This window comes from Pezoporus occidentalis, unplaced genomic scaffold, assembly GCF_034315485.1.
Source record: "Pezoporus occidentalis ecotype Australia unplaced genomic scaffold, CSIRO_AGI_Poc_V1 ctg448, whole genome shotgun sequence".
Taxonomy (NCBI): Eukaryota; Metazoa; Chordata; class Aves; order Psittaciformes; family Psittacidae; genus Pezoporus; species Pezoporus occidentalis.
The window spans coordinates 29020-46566 of NW_026915778.1; the positions used below are offsets into that span (position 1 = coordinate 29020).

The 17547-nt window shown below is 37.1% G+C and overlaps 1 protein-coding gene across 3 annotated transcripts in view; it reads right to left on the reverse strand.

Annotated features, from left to right (window-relative positions):
* Nucleotides 1-17547, reverse strand: part of CALCRL (calcitonin receptor like receptor) — a 71739-nt gene that overhangs the window by 11106 nt on the left and 43086 nt on the right. For all 3 annotated transcript variants that reach the window (XM_062635061.1, XM_062635060.1, XM_062635059.1), the window contains exons 3-10: nucleotides 17098-17242; nucleotides 15652-15762; nucleotides 13896-14008; nucleotides 12804-12895; nucleotides 7473-7599; nucleotides 5900-6053; nucleotides 4614-4674; nucleotides 4412-4478 (exon numbers count right to left, since the gene is read on the reverse strand). In XM_062635061.1, coding sequence (XP_062491045.1) covers nucleotides 4412-4478; nucleotides 4614-4674; nucleotides 5900-6053; nucleotides 7473-7599; nucleotides 12804-12895; nucleotides 13896-14008; nucleotides 15652-15762; nucleotides 17098-17242 — 870 coding nt within the window. The remainder of the gene's footprint in view (nucleotides 1-4411; nucleotides 4479-4613; nucleotides 4675-5899; nucleotides 6054-7472; nucleotides 7600-12803; nucleotides 12896-13895; nucleotides 14009-15651; nucleotides 15763-17097; nucleotides 17243-17547) is intronic.

The following is a 17547-nucleotide window of genomic DNA, read 5'->3' on the forward strand; positions in this document are numbered from 1 at the left end:
CCATTTTTACAGGAAATTGTTTTACATAGGAGACCACTGTATGAATTTTTCCCTGAAGTATCCAGCTACCTTTAAGCATTGTTTAAGCATCCAAGGTCTTCTGATTCTTTCTCAAGGGATTTCTTTAGATTATATGCAGTCCACGATCCTCATCCAACTTCCTATAGTACACATGGACAATAAGCCCTTCTTCAATTTCTAAATTTAATCCTTCACAGATCTACTTGTTCAACATCAACATGTCTCAAACCTCAACATCAAACCTAGAGTTTCCAGCCCTCTCCTGCTTTGGTAGCAAGGCCAATTCCTCTAACACTATACCTGAATGCTAACTGAAGATGCAAGTAGCAGCAGCCAGGTGTAAAATATCACCCAGTAAACTATTTCTTTTACAACATGCTGAATCGCAGAGAATTGTTCCAACTGTTCCACTTACCCATACACAGCAAAAAGCCAAAAAAAACCAACATGCAGAGTTTGAAAAGAAATATTGGGGAAAAGGGTATAGAGGGATGAGGCAAAGCAGAGGACAGAGTTGAGATGACTATGAGTGTCCGTAAGAGTATGCAGCATTAATTTTTGATGAGTATCTCTTCTGTCACAAAAATATAGTGAGATCAGGATGAACTGAATACTTAATTAAAGTGAAGAAAACAGGTCTTGATTTTAGCAAGGCAGTGAGTAGAGTTTTTACATTTAAGCAAAAGTAGGCCAGTGAAACTACTCACATGTATATTATCATCAAATTGACTCTGATGGCTTGGAAAGCCCCAAAGGAGCCTGTTGTGTTAGCTGCAGTATGAACAGAGAGTAAAATACTGGCAGCTCCACAGTGACCTGAAAATTGAACCAGGCAAATGAACAAAAACGGAAGCAAAGGCACAGAAGGCAGTCCTAGATAAAAAGAAATGCTAGTGCCTGTACTGGGAAGTTAGTAGAGTTTAGGTTCTGCCTTAAGAGTGGCTGTGAACTCCACTGGGCTTGTAAGTCAGTGGTTGCTGCAGTTCTTGCATTAAACTCTCCTCAAGTCCCTGATATTTCTGCTTTCCTCCACACTGAGTTTGTGCTAAGCAGTATGGTAATCCTTATTAGCATGTAGGTTTAAATTCTGTTTGAATTCCTCCTTAGGATGATATAAACAGACCATTCTTTGCTCAAAAAGCTCAGATATTTCTAGATACAAGCTGGTAGTCATTGCTTAGCTTTTAATACAGTTACATAGCTTCAGATCTTAGCCTGCTTAAGCCTCGCTTGCTTGGGCAGAACACCTGTATATGCTCATGAAGATATGTTTTATACCTGGCCTGTGGACATTGCCAAGGCTGGATATATGCATGCTAAGCATTCAACTTCTAAACTGCTATGTCTTGTACCAGAGTCCAGCTTAAAGTCATTAAATCGGTCAGTAATGAAGCTAAAATCTCCTGAACTCCCTTCTAGAACACGTTTGCTGAGTATACTCACCTCTTCTGCTAAGAGTTTGCATCTATGAAAGTCTGTCAATGAAGACACCAATACACTGCATTATTACAGGGCAAAGTCAACATGCCTGTAGTTTTATATAAATAATGGCATAACTAGATCAAAATCTACTCTTTCAGTGGCACCAATGCAAACTAAATCACTAGTGCACCAGCACATCTGAAACCTGCAGTGAAATCACTGCTGCTTCCACTAAAGTTCAAACCTATTGCCTTTTCACCCCCTCCATTTTGATCAGTATTTGTTCAGCATTAAAACTATCACCCTCTACTGTTTCCCTCTAATACTATTTAATTGTGGTTGCTTAGGCAAACAGTTGTAGTTAAATGGTCAACTGAAGACTATTCCAATCAAAAATGCAACCTATGTCTGCTCTCATTTCCAGTTTCTTTGGCAGGGATGTGACCACAGTTATGTAATAACAGGGACCATAAAAGCAGCATTATTGTTAACTTTATGCAATTGTAGGATTTTTAGTGATGTACACAGTTAAATTCCCATTGGCTTCTGACAATTCTTCCTGGCACCCACTTGACAGTCCTCTTCATATTCTTTGAGATCTTGCTCCTGCAAATAGAAAGTGTCTTCTCCCTAGTTATCTAATTTTCAGTCTACTAAAGCAGGTCATGCTTAGTAAAATGTGGAAATTGTATCTGGCAAGCAAGCTGCTTAAGCAAATGAGGGTTCTGTTCACAAAGCCTAAATGGATGCATTTCATCTCATGTCTTTATCACTGGCTTGTCCTTTTGGAATGACATATTCAATTTTGTTTTCTCACCATAAAGGAAAGCAACTCCTTTAAATTACTTTCACATCACAGGCGAGATGCATAGCTGTGTTTAACCCTTGTTATTCCTACATGCTTTTCAAATAAATTTACTGATTGTACTGAGGCAAGAAAAATCCAAGAGAAACGCCTTCAAGACAGCTCGTGAACAAATATAGGAAAGTCAAAGGTATACATACTTGTAAATTGCAAAGAGAACAGATGCCGATTCCCATACCAACCCCACAGAGGTGATTATTATGCTGCCAGGAAAATCAAAGGACATTCTTAGTGCTGCCTTGAATGGAAAGCAGACTTGACGGTTTGGGATTGATCCAGTACATCTGAAACCAGCAGTAGCCTTGCTGCTGTTTTCACTGTGACTTTATGGAAGCCATCACTTGGAAGAAGAAAATGATCTTGCATCCTAAACCAGAGTCACTTCATGGAGGATGGTATAGTCTCATACTTCTGCACTAATTTTTCTGTTATTAATTTTTCTGTTATTATTTAAGCAAGCTCTGACTAATATGAATTATATTTCAGCTTTAACTTAAATGATATATCTGTGAAGAGATATCTGGGCAAAGAACATAACCCCCCACAAAACAATGCAGAATAACATATATTTTCTGGGTGATATACAGCACCACGGCAGTAAGAAAAACATCCCTATTTCTTTCTGTGAAAACAGGATTCCACCTTCTGTTAAATTAGAGAGAAGAAAAATTGAAAGGATTTAGAACTGGTTTAAATTTGCAGATTATAGCACTAGTTAAAATGTCTTTATATGAACACATGGCAGACCTGACTAACAGGACAAGATATTATCACATCCCAAGGTCCAGTAATTTCATGGGGGCTGCCCATGAAATCACAGTAATTTCATGGGGACTGCCTTTGGCTTCCTGTGCAGGTGTGTCATAATACCAAAGCAGTCTTCAAAATACACGTTCACTAGCCAATTTAACTGTGAATGAAAATGGGAGTCACAAGACCAACAGGATTTACACAGTGGTCTTTCAAGAATATTCTCCGTGCAGACAGATACTCATTAACAATTTAACAGAAGGGAAAGTTCACGTAGGTCAGAAACTGAAATTACTTCTTAATGCTTTATTTCTTAATAAAGTAAGTTACTTAATGTTTTAATTTTAATGCATTTCCCTGCATGAACTGAAAAGCCATAAGAAAGGTCACCAGACACTATACAATACTTTGGCCAGATCAGCTTGAAGTTTCGTTACAATAAAAGAGATGGCTGTAATATACAGCAGCTAATTCTGGTCTGCCTCTACACTGCAGCATTTTCTATATTTTGCATTCACAGATATTAGTTATGCTGATAGTTGTATAAAAGGGTACATATTAGTATCTTCTATTACGCACCCATTTATTTAGCAATAATCTACTAACTGAATTATATAAGTTAATCTTCATAACTGAAGTACAACACTGATTTTTATACTGTCTTCAATTACCTAGAATTTACTGTTTTCAGCAGCAAACATTCGTGTAAGAGAGTTGGCATTAACTTGGAGCGTAAGACTGAACACTGCGCTCTGGGTTCATGAGGACTAATAAATCAGAGGTGTTGCAATACCCCAATGGCCAAAGCACACACTGCTAGATTAATATCAGAACCGGGGCAATCAGAGATACAAAATTATTTCCACTGGTTCTTTCCCAAGAACCTGCTCCAATTTAAATCCATCCTGTACTCCCACTCCCAATCAGTCCTGACCTTCAAGAACACTCTTTCTGAGCCTCAGTGAGATCCAAGTCTGGTAGCATCTAGTCTGGATGCTTGTAATAAGGTCAACCTGGCAAATGGCCTGGGCAATGAGAAAGCATTCTCAGCTAAAGGAAGGATTTAAATGTAGTACTCCAGGTAATATTTAATCTTTCCTTGTCACTAGCATTTAAGTGGAATGATAGCTAATATTGTAAAATCTGAGTTTCCCAAAGGACAAGGGGTACAGCTCCTTAATAAGGTGAAGACTTACAAATCCTGTGTGCCTAAGGCACCTTCTGGCTTAAGTGAGAGGTCCTGCGAATGACAGCGACCTCTAAATTTGAGCTTTAGACTATCACCAACTTTATGAGCCCATTAAGAACAGCCAGAAAACAAGTAAGAAAAATTATTATCTGAAAAATGCCTACCAGCAGAGCAGCACAAATAGGGCCATGGATGATGTACAGCAGATGAGTATCAGAGCTGATCCAGCAACTAGACAAAACAAACAAGAAAAAAAAAAACCAACAAAAAAACCAACAAACATTTGGCATATTATTATCTCTTGTATTCCTTTTTCTCCCCTTAAAGCAAATAAAGTTTTGCAAAGCAAGCTGAGATGCTACTTACTTGTCATTATAATATAAGCTTCTAGCAACGGCATGTATGCAGGCAGGAATCAGTGGAAAACCTGTGAAGAAAAATCAATGTTTTCTTCATATGTAAAGCTGACTAATAACTACATCTTGCATCTCTTTCTGGTGTCTTTTGCACTTTCACCTCATCCAAACTATATACCTGTAGAGCAACTAATGTAATAAGTCCCAGCACAATATCTATTTTCTCAGATTTCTTCCTGAGGGGTGTATGAAACCTTACTCCCACCGTCTTTCCAAGGAAATCCGTACCAACGCACAGAAAGAAAAAGCAAATCAAATTACGATTTAGAATGCATCAATCAATCTTCATTAACACAGACATTTTTCAGACTGCAGTATGCAATATGCTAAATGGGCAGTAGTACTAAAAATGACACATGACCACATGACTAAAAGTACACATGACCAGAGCTTTAACGGTATGATAAACAATGTTGGTACTTGCTAGGTGTACAGAAAACAAAGTCACCTGCAAAACAAATTTGAAATCAGACTCTGGAAATCAGGTAGAATTAAAAATTTTAAAAGAATACACAAGTTAATTATGTGCGGTCCTTGACACTCTGACATTTTCAGAAGTTGCTGTGCACCTATCATCTTTTAACTACATCTCAGGTGTGTTTGTAGTGGGACAACTACCTGGGTACCAAGTCATGTTATAGCTGAATGCACCAATATACTGAGGCTAATGAGAAAGCCCTCACTTGCACTTTGTGAATGTGCTGTTGTGCATTATCTGAAATGACCAGGTTTGGCTTGTTAGTTTTGATACTGATATTTCTTGAGATTTTCAGCTACAGCTATTTTGTATTTGTTTAGTGAACAATACAGGTCAAATGGAACTGCTGGAAAAATAAATCCTTGGCCATCTCTAACTCAGTTATGACCCTCCACCCAAGACATGGCAAGACTTCTCTAAAAACAAACATTCATTCCTGAATAAACATCTTCGACATGAAGAACAATGAATAATTACTTCTTAATGTCTTTTTTATAATAGGAGACTCTTTTCTCTACACAAAGGAGGAGTCGCTTCCTGACTCCAGAAACGCATAATCTCTCTTTCAGCAAAGACTGAAGTACACGTAACTTCCTACATTCATAATTCTAAGCCTGTTGAAACACCACAGACAAAGAAGGGGGTCATCATTGTTCAAAGCTACCAGCTCAGAGAAGCAAAGTAAACAGGTTTTAATTCTCATGAAAAGGAGGAAGAGATTGCTCTGGCCTGAAAACATAGAATGCAAAATCGCATACCCCAGCCAAGAAGGTAATACCACATCAAGTGTTGTTTCTCAGCAAAAACAGCCACCACAATGAGAGTGTGCAGGTAAATGCCTTCACACAGCATCCAAAAGTAGTTGCAACCCATCAGGTACAGGTAGATGAACTGTGACACTTTGCAACTAAGCTGCAGAAAAAAAGCAGAGTACAATAGTAATGTTCAAGTTGCAAAAATTGCAAGAGCTTTATTTGCAAAATAGTAAAAAATACTGTTCAAGTTAAATTTCAATGTTTATTCTCTTTTTCACTACATTTATTTTTATTTTTGTTTAGTAAAATCTTCATGGTATTACAATTCCATTCTTTATGGTGACAATAAAAGTGGTGAATGAGTCTGTATTTTTATTATTCAAATATGAGGACCTCAAGATCCTCAAGCATGATGGCAGAGAGAGGAATGATATTTTCCCTTATTGCAAACATTGCCACACTTAGCCATTCCAATCAGCAGGGAATCCTTAAATTATCTGATGGTAAACACACAAAGAAAAATGTATTTTGATAAAGGTAATTCCCTCTAAAATTTCACCAATCACAACATATAGCTACTCCAGAGAATAAATTATGTTTTTAAAATGCTCACGATACTTCCAACTTTAACCTAGTCATAGCAGGAGCAGCACAGTTCTTCTCAACTGAGCACAAGTTGAGAAGAACCTCTCTTGTTGGCATATATTTGTATTTAGCTTCATTCAAAAGATGTTCTTCAACTGAAATGTTAAAAAACAATTTACTGCGAAGTTGTGAAAAAGAAGCAATAGCTAATCCGCAGATTTAGACACAGTGGATTTGTTTTCCAGCACTTGGATGAGCTTTTACAGGAGAAAGAGAATTTATCTTTTTACTCGATTAAGCTTCTGGAGTTTTGCCCTAACTTTCATAGAATTTGAATTTATCTTCCAGGCCTAAATTAAAATAAGGTCATAATTAGGGATTTGTTTACCTATGCATGTAATTTTCAGGCTCTGATTCACATTTACCCAGTATAAATTCATCAGGAAATGATGGGGGCGGGTGTGCAAAAAAAAAATCAGACCCAAATGGATGAGGTTTTTATTTTGCTTTTACTTTTGGAATATAATGGTCAGTGACACCTCCTTTCACACACAAAAAAAACAACAAAATTGATTCTTTTCAACTGAAGATGGCAAAGTTAAAGCCATAGGAAAGTAGCATATAGTTTCAAAATACACAGCAATGCTTTTTTTTACTGCCCTTCCTTGGTGAATTGAACTACTATAACCTCACTGAGATCATCTAGAACAGGCTACTTTCTTACAGTTGTATCAGTCCAAAAGGCACTTGTAGAAACTCAGAAAAGCAGGTCAGCGTGCTCCGTCTCTTAGAGTGTTTCTACTGTTTCAAAACTACAAATGTGGAATGCCCAAATCATTGTTAGACATCTGTTGCAGTACATAACATGGACACATCTTTACTAAACATTTTAATCTCACTATATACAACATTTTGTCAACTATTCACATCTCATCTCTTCCATGTTGCTCACAGACAAATCAATAAGGCTGCCAAATATACTTTCACTTACTGGATTAGTTGCAACCAACTCCTGATTGTTGGCAACTGCAGTCAGTGAAATTATTGTTACAACTGAGTTGCAAACAAAAGAGAAAAACAGGTTTTTGTGCAGGGTAATCCTTTGGCAACTCAAGCTCCTAGAAAAGAGAAACAAGAACAAATGAATAGCCAGGGGTACAGTGCTGTGTACTTGGGGGCACCCTGAAATTCTGAAATACTAGAGCTCTTTATTTTATTATCAACCCTCTCTTAAGCTACAGTCTAAATTTAATAGAATGATGTCAGAGGTAACGCTTTCCCTTCAATACCAACAAGAGGCAAAGTGAAGTACATTCAGTTTCAGTGTGTTCACAGGGACAGACCTGTTTTGCAGTGGCAATCTAAAAAACATCTGAATAGCAGTAACGTAACATATTTCAGAAGATTTATATCTTCGAGGAAGCTCTCTTACCCTGCATTTCCATTTACCCAAACCTAACATGTTTTGAGGATATTTTTTCTTATTACTCATATTCGTGTCATTTTCCTTCCTTGATTTTATAACTGGAAAAATATCCAAATAAGTAATATAACACAAATGTTCTACTGACTTTTGTATACAACCCAGTCATAAACAGTATATAAGCAATTATAAAATGCACTATCTAACTGAATTTAATTGTGTTAATTTTCAAGGTTTGCCTTTAATCTTGCAATAAAATTTAAGAAACTGGTTTGTTGTTTGTTTTTTGTTTTGTTTTTTTTTAAGCAGAGTGTCAGTAATATTAAACAATACTGGAAATTGAACACAGCAAATATCTGTTTATCTGCCATACCAGAGAAAACACGTCTGAATTAGTGCCATTCCAAGAGGCAGGAGTGCTTCTCATTCGAGTCTTTTAAAAGAAATTCAGCTTTATAGGCAAACACAAAAAAAGACAGAAAGACTGTATGGGTATACGGACAATTCTGATCATTGGGATAGTAAACCTTGATGCTCAAAGCTCCCAAAAGAGCAAGTAAAATCTATTTTGTTATAAAAAGACACTCTCAGAAAACACTCATTTTAAATCTGGAGAAAGATCTACTGAAGCCTCTGCTGCAGGGAGCCTGCTCTTTATAACCACACCTACCTACCTACATTTAGCAGCCAGCACCACAGAGTGCAGGTGATTGACAAAATAACTGGAGGAGTAATATCTATCACACATGCAACTGCTCTTCACTGTTAGAGCAATTAGAAGTACATTGAGAAGGTCAGCATGGGACAAGTCTAAATTGTCTAGCCTTTTCAAACAGCATGACTGGAAGATCAGATAAACTATGGACACTGATAATTTTTAATTTGAGAAGGCAGGAGGGAGAAGAAATTTGTATTTTAATAGAGAAATGCAGATTAAGAACAGTCATGAAAGCTGGAGGAGTATACTGAAAACTGTTGAGAACATGACAGAAAACAAGAAACGGAACAATCCCACTGAACAAGAGAGATGCTAAAAAAATACTGGCTATAGAGGATGCTGCACTGCTTAGTTGCATTCTTCACAACTATTACACGAATATATGAAGCACCCCACAGACACATGGAGTACACTCAGATATGGACAGTACAATACCATATATCAGGCAGAGTTTGTGCAAGTCAATCCTTGGAGCCCTCAGACATTCTAAGCCTCATTCCACTAAACATGGGGGAAGGAAATGACTCTAGAAACCAGTGCTGCCATGCAGCACAAGGCACTACCCTAGTCAAACCTCTGTTTGCCAAGTGTTGCTTGCCTGAAGAAAATGAGAAAGAAAAATTGTTCAAATTACAGAACACATGCTTAGATTTGAATTAAGTGATAAAGTACATTCCATTAGGCTTTTTATTCTTTTAGTTTTAATGCCCCAAACACATATAGCTTTGACTACTAAAATATGCAGATTTTTATGTGTTCTGAAAATGTATTTTCGTAAGGTCTTTTCCTTCCTATATGACTTATATACAAAAGGAGAGGTGACACCAGATTCCAGCTAAGGGCTTTGTGTAAAGTCCTGAAGAACTCTGGAATTCTGTCTCCTTATTGTTAAAAGACTCAGTGCGCAGGCAGGCAAAGAAAAGCACACACAGCTAATGGGGCCATCTCTCAGGGTCATCCAGCAGCTGTTCCTGTTGAGTATTCAAACACACCCATGCACAACCACCTCCACCCCTGCAGAAAAGGACTGAAAGGATCACAAGACAAGAAACAAGGAAGCAAGACTGATGACATTTAAAAATGAAGACTGCTTTTGGTAACAAAAGTATCTTTTCCTAAGCCTCCCCACCGTCCCTCTCGTGTTCCTCTTCCTATATTCCTCTTTCTGACTATTTTCTCATAACGACATAATATCCTTTAACCACTTAATTCTCATAATTATGATCTAAGAGCATTTGAATTACCTACCTCTGGATTAAACCATGTGCAGTAAAAAAAAAAAAAACACCAGACTTCCTGCTAATTTACTTATTTCCCTTCCTATTTTGACTCCTATATGTCTTGGACATATTAGGGAAAATATCAGGTCTGCAATACCTCCCCCCCCTCCCCCCCCCCAAAAAAAAGTAACATTTTCAAAATTTCAGATATGCTCGAGATCTAAATTCTTAAGGTATTCATATACTGCAAAATTCAACCAGTGACATCCACATATGCACCTAAGGGAATTACCCGTTCAGCCAAAATTAACTTTCAGTGACTTGGGAACCTCCGATCTCTCTATCAATCACTCGGTTGTTTGCCCACTCTTTTAGCATAGCATGGCTATCCTCTGTGAGTGCTCCCATGCGATTTGACATGATGCTTGATCAACAACTCCTTTATTTCAGGTGGGCTTTTTTTGTTTGCTTGGTTTGGGATTTGTTCAGGTTGGGGGCCATCCTTCAAATTATAGCTCCCCTTCCTCTGAATTCCCTGGGTTTAGGATTTCTCTTGCCTTGGATTTTTTTTTTTTTCCTTTTCTTTATATAAACTATAGAACTATTTTAACGTAACATTTTATAATAAGCACATGTATGACCTAGAGGATGTAGCAGAAAAAGAAAGCAGAGACAACTGCAAGAAGTTACTTCTTTTTTTTTTTTTTTAATGTCTCACAGATGACTTTTCAGAGAGGAAGATCAGAATTCCATATTATAGCCCATTTTATGCTATTAAACAAAATTCCAATCCACCTGGGGAACACAAGTGACAAACTGGACAAGTTATTTCCAATGAGGCAGTTTTCTAAAGAAAAGAGAGAATTTCAAATTAAATAAAAAATAATTCACAAAACTGGCTTAATCTTATTAAAAAAAAAAGAAAAAAAAGAAAGCATTTGAAAATCTGAAGATATTTGAAAAAACATCTTTGTTTTCTTCTGGGAACAGGTACCACCTGTTAAAGCTATGAATAATTATACAAGCTTCAGCTGATACATAATACATCCTGGTATTAACCTAGACCCTTAAATATCCTTCTGGTACTAAAAATACTTTATAGGAACTCTACAACCCAAGAGAACAGCTTGTAGAGAACTTCCTTTAGCTTCCTTTAAATTTTGTAATTTCCGTTTATATCCCAACATAACCACAGTCTAGAAAATGTGGTCTGTGGGTCTGGATTAATTCCATGTAGTTCTCTGAGGAGAAATGACCCTTCTACCAGAGGGAGAAAAAAAAACGTGGTAAGGCTAGACAAATATGACATAGTAATAAGGGTTGCAAAGCAGATCACCTGCTTTTGCAGCAAATGCCAGAAGGCCAAGATGAAAATGGCTTGGTTTTCATGTTATAGTACAGAAATATCATGCTTTACTGTCTGAAATTTTAAAACCTTACATTCCAAATCTTTTTGTTTTCTCCTGAGAAGTCTGTCAAAACATTTTTCCTGTCACATTATATACTTAGTCTGTTAAACTTGTGACATTCATAGCAACAGTATAGCCTTTTTTATGCAAAATAAAGCTTTTTATAAGAACTAAGAGCCATTTCACTTGATTTCGTGGAGGTAAAGTGAATTTGAAAATGGTAAATATTGTTTTTAAAAGTCATATGCATATAAACTGATTAAAAAACCCCAAATGTTTTAGTTTGTCCTCATGAACATGATCCTCATGAAAAGAAGTCAGAAAAAGCTGAAAAGTCATTTTGAATACTACGATTTCATAAAGAGACTATAAAGTGGAAGGACTGGTTTGCTGGGGATTAGTGGAAATGTTCCAGAACCTGGGGAAATAATGGATACCTAAATTGGAAACGCTATGTGCAACTAAAAAGGACCTGACAAAATACTTTTTGACAAAAGTATTTTTGACAAAATACTTTTTGTCACTCTTTTGCTACTCTTACCTAATCAAAGTCCAGAGCATGAGAGCTAGCCCCACAGTAGCTAGCATATGTTCTATTCATATTTAAATGCTAGAGGCAAAGTAAAAGATTGAGTGAGACAGTAGAGTACAGCATTAAACAAGTAAAACCATAGAGCAGATCTAAATTAGCCAATAAAAAACAATGCAGAAATGCTTAAACTATGCAGTTAGCAAGGAAAGACTACACTGTGCAGTGCAGCATTTAGCAGAGATAACTTGCCTCTCTCAGCTCTGCCCATGTGGCAACATTCTTGGTTTCACCTTTCTACAAAACCTCATGAACTTCTTCAAAAAAAAAACAACCAACCACAAGGGATCTTTCATGTTAAAGAAAAGTAAGTTCACGAGTAATAAGATTATTTAGTTTTAAGGATATATGCATTATATTACAACTTGTTGTGACAGTGGTGATACATAGCTCACTTTCAGAAAGGTAACATAATGTTAGAAAATGGATATGACATAACTGCCACAGAGATAATGTGGTGAATAAAAACTCAGGATTATTTTTATTATTCCCATTCCTATGGGAGTTTATTGCATTTTGTGGGTACCTACTTTGGAATATTACTGTACCTATCATAAATCATCAGTATTTTGGTTTTCATTTGTGCTTTTGTTTGAATGATGCTTCGCATATCCACACCACAACTTATTTATTAAAAAAAAAAAAACCCACAGCCATCACCAAAACTACAGCAATAAAACCCCAAACCTAAACCCCAAAAAGGCAAGCTTTTTCTTTTTTTTCCATTTTCCCACTTCCTATTTTCAATATATTCTACAGTTTTTGATTTGCAGATTTAGGATTTTAGGTTTCCATTAAAAGAAACCTAAAATTTTATCACATTATAATGTTCACCAAAGCAATACACCTACTCTTTGCCTTCTTGCTCCTTCTAATTTCATTGGAATGGCTACTGTTTCAAAGTACTGAAACTAGGATTTTTGCAACCACTGATATTTGGCAAAGAATTTTAAGTATACTTACTTAAAATAAAAGAATATGCCAAGAGAAATCAGAAGTGATGTAATTGAAAGACCATGTCCAATGATAGCCAAGTAATACAAGTTCAGAGCAGTCTGCAACATAAGAACAAAAGCAAGCACCTGTGATGCATACAGAACTATTGCTGATAAAGCACATACTTACACATCTGTTCTGCATATAAAAGAACTATAATAGGATTAATAAAAACATTACAGAGAATGATGAGCAAAGTCTAGAATCCTGGAAATCAGCATCTTGCTAAAATCTCTTTTTTATAGGACACGCAACACATTTGCTGAAATAATCACCAGAACTCAGGGTTAAGCCATCAGGTTTCTAACACATACGGCTATGTTTTTTTCTAAGTATCTAACATTCCTCATAATTTGCTTCCCTTTGGCCTCCAAAGGTCCTGTGGGGAATCCAGTCAACTACAGCTTGCCAACTTTGTAAAAAAAAAAAAAAATTTTTTACTTTGTAAAAAAAAGATACTGGCTCTGCTTTGTTTGGAAAAAAAACAAAAAGAACCTCAAAACCCCCAAAACAAAAAAACACACAAAACACCACAAAAAACCACCCAACATAAAACAGGAAACAAACCCTTGAAGATGTATTAATCTCAAACAAAGCTCTGGTTGTGCACCTACTGAAAATCTGCTACCATAACTTAGTTGGATAAACTCATGCAGTCAGCACATCTTCCACAGATGTGCAAGCCTGCAGTTCTCCTGAACTTGCACCTACTTCAAATTTACAGGGTAAAATGTAAAGGCCTGCTCTTACTGGCATGCACTTTTGCTCTACCAGTAGATGGCTGTGGATGACCTAGACAAATATGAGCATGCACACATTAAAATGCCATTAAAAAATTATCATATTATTCAAGCACCTGAAATCAGCTGTAGAACACAAAGCAGGTGATTTGGAAGTTTTTTTTCTAAGTCTAGCACAATTCACCCTTTTTATTCAACATACTTTTTTCTTTTTGCATTTTGATGTTGCATCAACTCTGTCGCCATTTGAGTTTTGAACTTGTGCAATTTTTCAGATCAGTTTCTTGACACTAGGAACTTGCATTCATTCCTTTCCTACCTTCACTTTTTCATGTGTATAGATATTACACTGGGTATAGTTTGTCCACGTCCTGTTGCTTTCTGGGTGTCTAAACCAATTCCCACTTGGATCACAGATCTTCGTAACCTTTTCTACAAAGAAGATGGAAATAAAAACAGAAGAAAAACACAAGAGTCAGCACTGAAGTTCTACCTCCTGAGGCCTAGTATCTAATGGAAAGACTGGCAAACAAATGACAGCTTTGTTTACATGACGAGAGAGACATTGCTTGTTACTATGAATTCTGAGAAACTAGAGACCATTGCTTTTGCTTAGCAAGAGAAACTGATGATGTGTTTTTCTTCAGAAAACAAACAGCTTTCCTGCCTCCAAGCCAGTAAGTATCAAAATACACCAAACCAACTGCTCAAGAACTACCAGATGAAGTGAGAAAAATATTTAAACAGCTTATCATCCAAGATCTAAACTGAAATCTGGCATCCTACCACTGTAAATTAGAACTGAACAGGCAAGAAAACATCAACAGAGAAACTGCTCAAGAACCAAACTGGAAAACTGTGACTACATAATGATTTCTATCGTCAATAGAAGGAGGAATGAAAAGACCCTGAGAATACGAAATGAAGCAGGAAGATGCAAGAGTGGAAGTCTGTGACATTTTCCACATGCTTACAGGTACAAAGCTTAGCCCTACAGAAACAGAAAAAGATTATTTTGTGGGAGAAGCTCCTGTCAGTTTCTACTGCTAAACTGAGGTAAAAGAGTAAGTCATACTTCTGCCTGCCTGTTAAGAGAGATCTCCAGGAGGACAAAAACTGACCTAATTTCAACTTACATGTCATAGTCTCCAGAATTCTGCAAGGAGATATTTCAGAGAAAATACTAACAAACCAACCAACCAACCAAAAAACAAAACAAAACAAACAAAAAAAAAAAAACACCAAAACACACAACACTAATTTGTCAGTTGTGATAAAGGGAAAGGACTTGGGGGTGCTGGTCAATGAGAAACTGAACATGAGCCAGCAGTGTGCCTGCAGCCCATAAACCAACTGTGTCCTGTGCCACATCACAAGGAGCATGATCAGCGGGTTGAAGGAGGTGATTCTCCCCTTCTGCACATAGTACTGTGTGCAGTTCTGGTGTCCCCAACATAAAAAGGACATGGAGCTGTTGGAGCAAGTCCAGAGGAAGCCACGAGGATGATAAGGGAGCTGGGAGCACTTCCCATACAAAGAGAGGCTGAGAAAACTTGGGCTGTTCAGTGTGGAGAAGAGAAGCTGTGTGGAGACCTCATAGCAGCCTTCCAGTATCTGAAGGGGGCCTACAAGGATGCTGGTGAGGAACTCTTCATCAGGGACTGTAGAAATAGGACAAGGGGCAATGGGTTCAAACTTAGGAAGGGGAGATTTAGGTTGGGTATAAAGAAAATATTCTTTACTGTGAGAGTGGAGAGGCACTGGAACAGGCTGCTTAAGGACACTGTGAGTGCTCCATTCCTAGCAGTGTTCAAGGCCAGGTTAAACAGGACCTTGAGCATCCTGGTCTAGTGACAGTTGTCCCTGCCCATGGCAGGCAGATTGGAACTAGATGAAATTAATGTCCTTTTAAACCCTAACTATTCTGTGATTCTATGAAAATGCAAATAATGGTTTTGAAGTTACTGAAATTCTGGAGTATTAGTGACTTTGAGTGGGGCAAACAGGATGCATCAAGCACATAAAATCTCATTTTGTTAAGAAATATGTTGATGCAGAAGTCCATGCACAATTACCTGATGGGTTGAAATCCTGAAAGTAGTCAGGACAACGCTGTACTGACACAGTTCCAGCAGCAACATCACTCCAGCACAACCAGCCATCCCATGTCCTGTTACAGTAAGGACCTGCAAATAAGTAGAGATCCGGTAATAAAACAACAACCCTTCTTTCATAACAGTCCCTCAAAAGTAAGACGCAAGACTGTATAAGGTAAGTTTCTCACTTACAGAAAAGAGAAAAAAAGAAAATAGAAACATAAGATTTAGCACCAGTTAATTAAAACTCCACTCGGTAGTTCCTTAAATGTGTATTTCTTTGAACACATTTTAAAAATCCATCATCAGGCACCTTGAAACAGTCTACATTACAATTTACAAACCTCAGATCTAGAGCACAGTAGGCAAATCCCCCTAAATCTATTCATACCAAACAATGCATATTAACAAAGAGCCTTAAGCTTGCAAATACAACTTTGCTTAATTTATTTACATGTTGGATGTACACCAAGCCTATAGATACATTTTCTAGGTCACTTCAAAACACAGTAGTACCCTACAAGCCATTAGAAAGCCTGTCTGGGAGGCAGCCATAACTTCTCTGCCTCAGGCAGAGCTGAGCCTGCAGCAACCACCATGGCCAGACACTTCTCCAAGTGCTCCAGGGACACCAAATCGCAGTGTCCCTCAAAAGCTTGTTTCAATGCATTGCTGCACTCACACAAAGTTTAACATCTAAAATAAACCTCCCCTGAGAATGAGCTGGGGTTTTATAACTAAATTCTTTCCCAAAAGGCACACAGAATAACTGACCCTCTCTATGAATTTGTAGATGTTATCAGTATCTTCCTTCAGGACTTAATAATGCCCCCATCTCAAAGCTGCATTTTTCAAATGTTATGCAATTCCTCCTCTTCTCATCTGAAGACTTTCCAATCTGTCCAGATACTTCTGAAGCTGTGATGCCCCAGGTTGGACATAAGCTTACACTTTAATGCTCTGCTTCTGACCTCGCAACATTCAATTCTTCCAAAGAATCATTTTGGAAGAGAACTCATTGTAAGCAAGCATAAATAACACTAACAAAAGCCCCAGAGCAGGAAAACGATGCGTATCAAGATACCTCCAATTTTTAAAGGCAGGTGTGACCAGAGGTATTACAAAAGCATGGAATAAAGTGGCAGATTAATTTGTCACATTTTTTTAATTTGGATATCTATTTAAATTAACATTTTCTTATCAGAAATAAAAGCTTTGTGTTATATAAGAAGTGGTGCTATAAACAGGTAACATGTTACTTTATCTTCATGAATCGCAAAAGTGACATTTCTAAGAAATTGTACAAATACTATTGCAGCCTGAAAAATCATTTCTACTAAGACAAGAAATGAATAGAGCCTAAATTACTGTAATTATCTGCTGACCATCTGCCTATGCAAACCCTTATAAGAAAATAATCTCTACCTTCTTTCCTGTGAATAGGATCTTGCATAATTTTCTGGTAGCATTCATATTGTGCTGTCATAATCTTATTCCGTGTAACACTCAGCTGAGAGAAGTCCTCTGTCATATTCTGATGCCCTTCAGATGGTATAGAAGTGGCAACAAACTAAAAGGAAAAAGACTTTTTTTAGCAACTCATATACATACTCCAATATAAACTTCAATCCTTTAAAATACTTTAAATACTATTTTCCTGAAGGAAAGTGATCATCAAATCTTATTACTGACACTAGGATTTTATGTTTTTAGCAATTCTTCTTATACTGAATCTTGACAAATATCTCATGACTGAGCAAGGGGGAGCAACAGTCTGCAAGAATTGTAAATAGTAATGAAAAAATGACCAAAAACCACTGATACAGTCATAAGTATACAAATAGTATATAAATCCACTAAAATATATCAATGTTA